Raw genomic sequence first — 10,478 nt, forward strand, 5'->3', positions numbered from 1 at the left:
GATCCAATCAGAATTAATCTTGTAAAACGTGTAAGATGCACGCGCACATTTGAAAAGTAACTGATCCACCCGGCGACGCGGGATGCGCGAGTACACAACATCATCGTGCACACATTGGGACTTAAACTATAATGAAATGGCAACAGCTGGGAGAAAACACAGAGAAGACATATGGGTCAGTTTCACGTTTGATGCAATAGCATTACTGCTAAATACAGTTTTTCTTTTAAATATTTTGGAGTTACACTTTTGCTTTAAAGAATGAAGAATGTCATATGTTTATTTAATTTTGAGTTATTTTATATATTACAATAGTTTAATTAAATTACACTTATATTAAACCCAATATATTTTAGTCGACTAAATCTGCTGTAGATTTAGTCGACTAAAATATATTGGGTTTAGAACATTCTAAAATCCTATGCTAAAAAAAAACTAAAACAAAGCAGATGACTAAAATATGACCAAAACTAAAATTGCATTTTAGTCAAAAGACTATGACTAAAATTAAATTAAAATCTGCTGTCAAAATTAGACAGAATAGTGTTCTGTTTACAAGGTGCCAGCCATGTTCCCTCCTCACACCTGGAAATGGAGCAGTGTGGTGTGATTCTGCAATCTCACCACTGGATGCTGCCAAATGTTTCACATTTTACACATCGTATCTTTAACAGACCCGTCCAAGCAAGTTCCCTAAAGGTTCAGTAAAGTGTGAGCAGAACTGCAGAACAGTGGTGACCCCCATCACCTCACAGGAAGAAGGTTACAGGTTAGAACCTGGGGCCTCTCTCTCACTCCTTTATCTCCCTCAGTGTGACCCTCTCTAAACCTTTTACTTCAGCAAACCAAAGTTTCCTGCAATCAATTAAGCTGCTTGAAAAACCTCAACTTTAGAGAATAATAATTTAAAATTGCACCACGGTGCAGGGGTCCAGCTTCAAGTCCTGTCTGAGCCTGGGGACATTGTGGGAGGAAGCCCGAGTACCTGGAGAAAACTCAGGGAGAACATGCAGACTCCACACGGAAAGTCCCCAGGCTCAGACAGGACTTGAAGCTGGACCCCAGCACACACAGCACACATGCACTTTGGGGTTAGGGTTAATTGGTGATTCTAAATTGACTGTGACTGTGGGTGTTTGTCTTTCTCAGCTCTGTGTTAGACTGGGGATCTGTCCAGGGTGTGCACCCTGCCCCTCTCACCCAGAGTCAGCTACGACTGGCTCCAGCCCACTGCGACCATGTGCCAGGACAAGCAGTAGACAATAGATGGATTGATGGCTCTGTAAAAGACCATCAGAATAACCTTGATGGACCTTTCAAGAGATGTTCCTTGAAGGTTCTGCAAAGGTTTAAAAAGTAATCTTCATGGAACATCCTTAGAACCAACAACTTTTTAAAGGTGCAAAAATAGAACAAAATGTGAACTATTGGAGAATGTTCCTGGAGGGTCTTTTCATCTGAGGTAGAGTTCATTTTACAGTCAGATCAATGCCCATTTCACTACACAATTTTATAACACAGCACAATATAAAACTACAGTAATTAAATAAGCCCTGGGATTTTAATAAGCACAGTCCTGCTGCTTGATGCCTTTGTTACCTGTGATTAATAAAACTGTCACTTGCTTGTTTTCAACAAATTCATGTTGTTACAAAAAGCAGTGTCACTTAAAACGTCTTACCAGAACGTCTGGTGAAAAGGATGGAGGGATGAGTTTTCTATCTCAAGGCATAGACAACGAGCCCTGCATGGATCTGCAACTCAAAACAGAACACCAACAGGCTGCAAAATAACCTCTCAGGCAAACAGCCACCAGTGATGAAAAAGTTTTATTTAATATTTAAAAATAGAAAAAACATTTCAAAAACACTCCAATAGTAAATTCTTATTCCACAGTAAAACCTTGATTAAAAGATATGCTTTATACCCAGGAGCATTAAAAAATTCATTCTATCAAATCCATTTCACTTTATATAAAACAATTAAGTAAAAAAAAAAAAAAAAAAAGTTAATAAGAGCTTAACTCATTTTGTACATGATCATCTAAGTACCTGTTGAATCTTTTAGTTAAACCAGCCAATTTCCCTGTTGTCATGCTATTGAATAATTGAAATGTAGTTGAGGACATTGTTACGATCAAATTATATGCACCCAAAGTACAAAGTGCTGGTTGGACATACATGTAATGTAAATTACAACCTTTTCTTAAACCTAACCAGTGTTTTAATGCCTGAACTATAGCCTGAGCGATAGGGGTTTTTTGGAGCTTATGCTGATACTGATATTATGAGGTAAGAAAAAAAAATCCAATATTGATATATCGGTCGCTATTATTTATGTGTATATTATAGTACAGTACCAGTCAAAAGCTTGAATACACTTGCACAGGCAACGGCATTTCACTTGGTGTGTCCAAACTTTTGACTGGTACTGTATATAGAATAAAGCATACATAAACACAATATATATGTATATATATATATATAAACGTATTTTAAAAGCACATTGTATGAGCCATGTATGGGTAACTATTTTAAACCACCACTAGGTGTCACTGTGGAAAATTGTTATAAAGGTAGGAACCTTCCCTCACTTGGTGTGTTCCTGGAGGGAAGGTGTTCACAGTTTTTTGACCGCTTCGTTTCAATACACGCAATTTGCACAAGGTAAATAAAGAACATATTGAGCATCTAAGTATCTGTGTGGATATCATCCTTTTAATGCGTAAGGCGCGTCAACTACATGCACCTTCCAGGATCACCAAAGCTGCTTAAAGATAAGCTTGGCGGCTCTACACACATTAAAAAATGTTAATATTAGCGACATAGGATCCAGTAGGTGAGTAGGGACCTACTGAGCCATAACTATAGACTGACAGGAAGGCCAAACAGCCTATTGAATAGCATGACAACATTCCAAACCAGATAGAAAATCTCACTGGTTAAACAAATTCTAATAAAATTGTCTCATTAAGGGCAAAAGTCCTGATTAAACATTTAGACAACAATGAAAAAAGCCACAAAGTAAGAGAATCTCATAACATCAACAATAGTTGTCTGTTGTTAATGTATAGAAGGCACCATAATGTTTACTTGTCTTTCAGGTCATCAATGAGATATTTCTCCTTATCCTGAAGACTTTTATAGAAGGCGTCTTTGCAGACTTCACTAGCTTTCAAGGGACCACAGTAGAGCTCCCTAATCTTGTCCTGAGATGTAGGCAGAGCTCTGATTTGATCATAAGTTTCTTGTTGGATGACGTCTTTGTCTAGGAGCTCATCCAAAATGGGTCCAATGTTGCTCACTCTGTTAGTAAGCTCAATTCGATGCCTGTCCACAAAGTGCTTGCCTGTGGAAAGATTTGATTGAGAGTTAACATGAAGTTATAGCAGCTTGATACATTTCATTTAAAGAGAGTTTTCATTGTGAAATGTTATGTAACTTCTACTTTCTGTATTCAAAGTGTAGGTGAGTGAACATTTTTCATCCATCTCTGGGATAAACACATGAAAAGCTTTATTTTGCCCCAGTGTCAAATGTTTTTTTAACTTCTAAAAGATCATCAATGGTGATGGTTTAATTTACTACTCCTGAAGTGTTGTTCATCCAACCATGTAGTCAATTAAAAGGTTTTATAGTTAGACTGTGACCCACAGTCAGAACTCTACTAAAAGGTATTTGCTAAAAAGACTTCATATTACCAGAGTCTCTGCCTTCTGCCTTCTGACTCTCTGTTTTTTTACCAGCTGCTCCAACATGAGGTTCTGCAACTACAACAAATTTGGATAAAATTAAAACAGATGAGTGATGAATTAGACTCATTTGCATATTTCAATTGCTCCATACATGCAACAAAATCCAGCTTTTTTTTAAAAAATGGTACTAGGACAAAACAGGAGACTAAAGTAGGTACAGGCTCTGTTGGATACAGTTTGGATCTGGATGGGCAGCAGGTAATGGATGGGTAAGTGGACTGAATTATTAAAATAATTATCTAAGGCCCAGATATAAACTTTATAGGCCCATAAGAATTACAACACTTGCTAAAATAATATGCAGTGAACACTTCATAAGTAACAAACTGCCAGCATACACCTTTAACCTTTGTGACTGTTGTAAAATAATAATTAGATTTTTTTAATACCTTCTTAAAACCTTTTGAGGAAACAGATTTTTAATTTTAGTTAACAGACGCAGATATTTTGTTCATTACATGATTATTGGTTTATTTGCTTATAGACTACTCACAAAAAGTTAAGGATATTCAACTTTCAGGTGAAATTTATGGAAAATGTAAAAAGTTCATACTACAGTGATATTATATCATAAAAGTAGCATTTAAGTAGTAGTATGCAATGGTAATTTCTTCATCTCAAACAATTTATTGAAACAAAAGCTAACAACAGTGTTGGGTATACCACAACAAAAAATGTCAATGTCTCAATAACTTGTCAATTGTCAATTGTTAGGTGTCGTCTTGGTCTCATGATGTCAGAATGTGAACAGCATGATGAAGAGGACTGTTTAAATACGAACTGTCATTGAACCAGAACATTTAGTGGTCGATGGTCATGGATCAGACACTTGTTGTGATTTTTGTGGTTAATCACCTTGTTAGAGAACAGCATGTTATGCAATAAGTACTGAATCATTGAACGGTTGGACATGTGCATTCAAAATTTTAGAGAAGGTCAAATTAAGTTCAGCTCTAAAGGTTATAGTGCATTTTAGGTGCATTCTGAAATTTCACCCGAAAGTCAAATATCCCTAACTTTTTGTGAGTAGTGTATTTGTTACACTATTCATTTACAGTGTAACAATAGAAATCCATGACACATTCAGCCAGTACAGTCCAATGTGTCCCCCCTTTGGAACAGGATACATCTAAATATGTATCAAAAATAATTCAACTTTTTTCTAACAACACCAAATTAGAAAACAACTCACTGTCACCACCAGGTTTTGGGGATGGTCCACCTGTTTCATTGACTGAAAAAAAAAAGAAGGATTCACTTTTAGATTCTCATTTTGTACAGAAAACTGTTTTATCAAACCGAAGCTGGATTGAACAGTTTACTACGTGTCAGCGAAAGTGAAAGTAAAAAAGAAATATAGGAGTTCACGTTTTTCACTTTTAGCTTCATTACCATATAATAAATACACTAAACATGTTGCATTTAGATTAAAGTTGTATCGTTTCCCGTTGATTCATGCAGACTACAGCTTAAAGTGGCCTGATCCGGTTCAACATCAAACCTTGGCACTTACCCAGATCGTCTGCCTCCAGGTTACAGCCGATGTCCCTCAGTATCTCCTCAGCCACCCCAACAACTTTGGCCTCAGTAAAGGTAGAAACCATCACATCTGCGACCTCTAAGCAGCTTTTACCCTCCACAGCTTTGCGTCTGACACGCGGCCCTGGTCCTCTGAGGTCCATAAGATGGTGGCAGAACTTTTTAAAGTTCTCCCCTGTCAAGTCATCCAGGACATCTGCCAAAGCAGCTTTTATAGATCTAGGGGCCATTTCTCACCGAGAAGTCACAGACTGTTCTTGCTTTTCAAGGCTCGCCTGCAGCCCAGCAGAAGTTCCCTAAAATGAAAGGCGGTAGAAGACGGTGTCTTCGAACGCTGTCCGGAAGTCAGTTCATTTCAGGAACTCAGTTTCCAGCCCCTTTTTTCGTACCGCTGCCTTTCACCAAAGAGAGCTGCCTAAACAATTAACAGTGAACAAGCAATATATTAATTAATTAACTGGAACAGAAGGAGATCTGAAATACGAACTCTAAAACAATACATCACTAGAAAATCAGTATTAAAGCTCCAAAATGGAGAGAAATATTGATTCCGTAGTTTCCAGTAAGCGGCGATAACGATGTGAGCATCTGCAATTCGCCATTAGAGCAAAGAAGAAGAAGAGGAGGCGGAGGAAGAAGAAGGCGCGAAATATAAACAGAACCAGGAACCATTTTGTTTTTGTTGGGGTGAAATGGAAATGAACCGCACAACAATCAAACGTGCTCTCAAAGATGCGCTAGCGGATCTCAGTGGTGAGGGGTTGCTTGAATTTTGTGACGAGCTGCGGGACCGCAGGACGGAGCCGCGGATCACACGCAGGAGCGTGGAGGGAAAAAGTTACTTACAGATTATAGACCTGCTGGTTTCTACCTACACCGAACAAGGAGCTCTGACGGTGGTTCTGGAGACCCTGAGGAAGATTAACTGTAACCAGTTGGCAGAGACACTGAGTGAGTTGACTGCTATTACAGATGTTCAGTAGAGACCAGGTGTGTTGGTGAATACCGTGTTCGTCTTAGGCCCACGCTAATACGTTTTAGTTTAAAAACGCATATTTTTCTCACCATTTTGACCTTCTGTTCACACCGAGACGGTGTTTTGTTTTTAGGCAACGAAAACCAAAAATCTTTTTGAAAACGCTCTCCAAAGTGGACACATTTAAAAACGCTGTTTCCAATTCTGAATACAAACTATTTGTTTTAACACGTCTCACAGTTTACATTCTCGCTCGCTCTTGCAACTTTATACTCCTGTGTCACTCGCAGCAACAACAACACCACCACACTGTCGGGCCATTTAAAAAAAAAAAAAAAAAAAACTCGGTGCTTTATCTCGACATGTTGCCGCGGCGTTTCAAAGAGCCGGGAAGTAAATACACGCCAGGCGGAAATTACGCAAGTCAGAGCGCCTTACGTTTTACGCATGCGCAGTACCGTTTCCTCGCATTTTATGGACCTTACACTATTTGAGAAATTAATCAACAAATGACTCTAAGTGCAAAAGCAGCAAATGACTATGTGGCAAATTAGAAACTGTAACTATCTTATTATGTTTTCTAACAGGTTCAAAGACCAAAGCCTGTGCTGATGTAAGTTACACTGCGCACAATAAAAGGGAAAAATCCTCTTTGACATGTGGCTGGTGATTACAAGTGAAACTCATACTTGTTTTGTTTTTTTCTTTTAATTTTTGTTTGTTTTTTCAGAAAGGTGACCCAGTCTTCCGTAAGACCTCAAACGGAGAGTTAGACAGTAAACCGTCACAGGAGGCTCTAAAATACAGGGGCAGCCACCAGCCTTTAACAGCTGCTGGAGCTGGAGGCTCACCAGGGACAGCGAAGAAGCCGGAAGAGGTGGAGGCTGAAGCAAAAAAACAGGTTCTCTCTGAGTGTGGAGACCCCTGTAATGAGAGACTCGTTCTCAGCAGGTCTAAGATTCAGTTTGGCAAGTACAAAGGTCAAACCTTCCAATGGCTGTTGGAGAATGACGTGGACTACACTGCTTATATAATCATTACACACCAGAAGGAGCGGGAGCACACAATGTGTCAGACTCCACTGATGGCCAACAAGGTGCTACTTATAGAGGCAAAAAAAGGAAATGACCTGAGATTTTTAAGTAATTCCAGTTTCAGTCATTGTAAAACCTTTACTTTTTCAATGTTTTATTCCTCATTGAAATAAGTTTAACTTTTTGTTTATGTGCTGGTTTATATTTCTATGTCAAAATAAATGAACTGACTGCCATGGGTGTCAATAACTTTGAAAATACCAGTAAAAAATGAAGCTTTGCACAACTTAAAGGAAGTAAGACGTGTATACACAATGATAGTTTTAACATAATGTCTTTGTGGTGTAACTGTCAACTGTGGAAATGGACAGACTATTACCACTAACCCTAAAATATTTTATTGTTGTAAGAATAGTTGTATTGTTTATGTGTGTGAATACTTTATGTGCAGGCTACCTAATCTGCATAGGCTACTAACTAAAGATAAAAAAATTTATGCCCCGTAAGCCATGAATGAATTATTTCAGTGAGGTATTTATTGAATTGTGTGGAATGAACTATAACAATCTTTTTTTTTGATTTGAAGGATTCCTTGACTCGATATGCAGTTGCTTACCCTGAGGTTTTGAAAGAAGTGAAATCCAAAAAGAGACCCCTCCGGCCACGCCAAAAAGGCCAGGCACTTGTTGGATTCGGGAAATATAAATCAGAGACTCTGAAAGATCTCTATGAGTCAAAGGACATGAAAATAATGAGGTAGGACAGAACTATAAGAAGTGAATAAAAGTGAATTGCAGTAGATCTTGGTGTGTCATATTACCTTAAAGGCCACCACTGTACTCTTTGTGCACAGCTATGTCAACTACCTCCGGGGAATGGAGTCAACCTGTGAACCACGGTCCAAAATGTGTGATGCTATCAAATACATTTTGCAGCGAGACCGCAGGAAGACGACTACTAAAAGGTCGAATGCCACCTTTGGCCCCGGAGCAGCCAAGAAAAGACAAGCCAGAGGGAAACGGGCCCAAAGCACTAGAGCCCAGTACAAGGCATGTATTGTATTTTGGAAAACAGCAGTTGTAGTCAAGTAGCTTTTATTTTTCATATCAACCGTGTACAGTAAATACAGTACATAGTGAAGTGAAACAATGACTACATATATCTAACAGTTAACTAGCAGTTAATTCTTCATGACTACTAATTGTGCATAGAGTGCACTACAAGTTATTGAAGACCTCTCTGTCCTGCTCTTGGTATAGTATAAATATCTGGTAGTCCTGCTGAAAAAAAAAAAACCCTGACCTGTCAGCTGCTTTGTCCTCTAAACATGTTGACTAGTACTAGTACTCCCTTCAGACCCACAGTTTTTCCAGACATGAAAAGCTCTTCATGACAAGTAGACCGAACTTGAGTTTAAGAAAGGTTTGCATGAAGTAATTAGATAACTGGTGTCAAACTGCCCAATCCAGTTAACATTTAGAGAGATTTATTTCAGGTCTTTCCCTCTGGCAATTCTGAGTAACTAAATCAGATCTAACAGGGTGAGAAATTTGTTTTTCATGCCAACAACCAGGATGACTCAGATGATAAGCAGCTTTCCATGTAATATTTGTGGGTGATAACATTGATGTTGTTTACGACAATGGCTGTATGCTCTCTAAGTTCAGTGTTGTTTTAATGTTACATGTTTAACATAGTTTGTGCTGGGGTCTAACATCTGTTTTGCATTTTTCTCTAATGATGTAGCTCACTCCATTTCTTTCAGGCCCAAACAGAGGAAGGAGAATAGGACCTGGAAGAGAACTTCTCCCATCTGACCCACAAGTGACAAATCCTTTTTCTCTTTGCTTACAGAAATAAAATAAGAAATATATATACATTTGGATTCATCTCGGTTATCAATAAAGCATTAATACTTCTTTTATTGGAAAGGCTGCATTATCAGTATGACTGTCTTTTACACTCTGCAGCAGCTTGCAAACAAGGCTCTGTCAACTAGCCTGGGTCTTGAGGAGCTATATCATGTATTAGATGCACAATGTACCTTACAACTGTATTTTCTGCTCCAACTGCCTGTTCTACCACGTTCCACTGCTGCGGAGTCTCTCCCTACTCTCCAGGTTCTCACTCAACACACCCATCAGTAATTGCTACTTGGCCTTGAGTTTGCCATGTTAAGCTTTCAGCATATTTTTTTAAGCATGCATTGCCCAAGAGATTATTCTGGAGAAACGTGTGATTAATTTACAATTATTATTATTACACTATGTACATCATCTTAATAAAATAGTTTTAAATAGTTCAATTGACACACTATTTATTTATTAGTAATGTTATTTTGGTATGGTTGGAGCATTTCCTGAGGACACACTGTATGAAATTCTTCCTGGTAAAAGGTTACAAAAGTGCATAGACAAGTCAAATTAATTAATAATTAATCAATTTTATCACGTCCTAGTTTTACAAAGACTCTTTATTGACAATGGCAAAATATAAAACCGTGTCTCCAGTCTTTGGTTTCTGCAGATTTCCATCTTGTATGGTAATATTCCTGGGGCAGTTCCAATGTAGTGCAACAATCATCTTAAAGAAGCTCAAATGTGTTTCTCTGGGGAGAAAGAGAAGAACACAGATTTATTATTTATATTCTATGTAATTCTTTTAATTTTCTACTATTCTTAGTGGAGTGACAGTCAACAGCCAGCCTGCAGGCAGTGACATGTTCTGAGAAGTTGCATAATCAGTCATTGTGTTACCTTTTCCCCCTGATGATGGCTCTTGATGAACCTCTCAGCTCTGAAACATTTAAGAAAAATAAAGTTTGTATTACAGCTTTATTCTTTGCACACTGCTTTGCATGTTGACAAGTAAATGCAGGGGGAAAAAATCAACTCACTGTCAAAACAATCTGTGTTATCAAGCCGCATCTTTAACTGTAAAAACAAAGAGATCGATTATAAGTCAGATATGTCGATATGTCTGAGATCATGTAAAACTGTTCCCATTATGTACTTTGTACACTAGAGACCACTGTAAACTCATTTTAAAATGTTAAATGCCCTAAACATTTCTTGATCACAGTATTTTACAAACAAAGGATGATTTCAAGCAATGCAGGTTCACTGACGATGGCTTTACCACCTCTGTCCAAAGGTTAAAGAACTAGGACTGTTTC

At 38.1% G+C, this 10,478-nt stretch overlaps 2 protein-coding genes and 1 long non-coding RNA gene across 4 annotated transcripts; 1 reads left to right on the plus strand and 2 right to left on the minus strand.

Annotated features, from left to right (window-relative positions):
- Positions 1 to 1,813: 1,813 nt before the first annotated feature.
- Positions 1,814 to 5,678, minus strand: LOC113136266 (apoptosis-associated speck-like protein containing a CARD). Of its 2 annotated transcripts, XM_026316926.2 has the most exons (4): positions 5,268 to 5,678; positions 4,947 to 4,988; positions 3,701 to 3,769; positions 1,814 to 3,348 (listed from the first exon to the last, which is right to left on the minus strand). In XM_026316926.2, the coding sequence occupies exons 1-4, from the start codon at positions 5,521 to 5,523 to the stop codon at positions 3,089 to 3,091; spliced, it is 627 nt and encodes a 208-aa protein (XP_026172711.1). In that variant the 5' UTR covers positions 5,524 to 5,678; the 3' UTR covers positions 1,814 to 3,088. The 2 variants fall into 2 exon arrangements, with proteins under 2 accessions (XP_026172711.1, XP_026172712.1); XM_026316927.2 differs by lacking the exon at positions 3,701 to 3,769 and having other exon boundaries at positions 5,268 to 5,674.
- Positions 5,679 to 5,959: 281 nt separating this feature from the next.
- LOC113136249 (uncharacterized) lies at positions 5,960 to 9,178 on the plus strand. The gene is made up of 6 exons (XM_026316890.2): positions 5,960 to 6,244; positions 6,857 to 6,882; positions 7,000 to 7,365; positions 7,890 to 8,059; positions 8,157 to 8,352; positions 9,069 to 9,178. The coding sequence occupies exons 1-6, from the start codon at positions 5,986 to 5,988 to the stop codon at positions 9,090 to 9,092; spliced, it is 1,041 nt and encodes a 346-aa protein (XP_026172675.1). The 5' UTR covers positions 5,960 to 5,985; the 3' UTR covers positions 9,093 to 9,178.
- Positions 9,179 to 9,603: 425 nt separating this feature from the next.
- LOC117152731 (uncharacterized) lies at positions 9,604 to 10,099 on the minus strand. Its single transcript, XR_004463242.1, has 2 exons — positions 10,060 to 10,099; positions 9,604 to 9,911 (listed from the first exon to the last, which is right to left on the minus strand). It is a non-coding gene; the product is annotated as an uncharacterized LOC117152731 (long non-coding RNA).
- Positions 10,100 to 10,478: the final 379 nt, after the last annotated feature.

The sequence above is a fragment of the Mastacembelus armatus genome, chromosome 16 (genome assembly GCF_900324485.2).
Source record: "Mastacembelus armatus chromosome 16, fMasArm1.2, whole genome shotgun sequence".
NCBI lineage: Eukaryota > Metazoa > Chordata > Actinopteri > Synbranchiformes > Mastacembelidae > Mastacembelus > Mastacembelus armatus.

What these genes read in the sequence shown, in the direction of transcription:
- LOC113136266 (XM_026316926.2), bottom strand. Translation starts at nt 5,523, where the DNA reads ATGGCCCCTAGATCTATAAAAGCTGCTTTGGCAGATGTCCTGGATGAC. An exon ending in CCCAAAACCTGGTGGTGACA is followed by an intron (nt 3,770 to 4,946) that starts GTGAGTTGTTTT and finishes AATTTGTTGTAG; the next exon opens with TTGCAGAACCTCATGTTGGA. An exon ending in GGCAGAAGGCAGAGACTCTG is followed by an intron (nt 3,349 to 3,700) that starts GTAATATGAAGT and finishes ATCTTTCCACAG; the next exon opens with GCAAGCACTTTGTGGACAGG.
- LOC113136249 (XM_026316890.2), top strand. Translation starts at nt 5,986, where the DNA reads ATGGAAATGAACCGCACAACAATCAAACGTGCTCTCAAAGATGCGCTA. An exon ending in CTCCACTGATGGCCAACAAG is followed by an intron (nt 7,366 to 7,889) that starts GTGCTACTTATA and finishes TTTGATTTGAAG; the next exon opens with GATTCCTTGACTCGATATGC. An exon ending in AAGGACATGAAAATAATGAG is followed by an intron (nt 8,060 to 8,156) that starts GTAGGACAGAAC and finishes CTTTGTGCACAG; the next exon opens with CTATGTCAACTACCTCCGGG.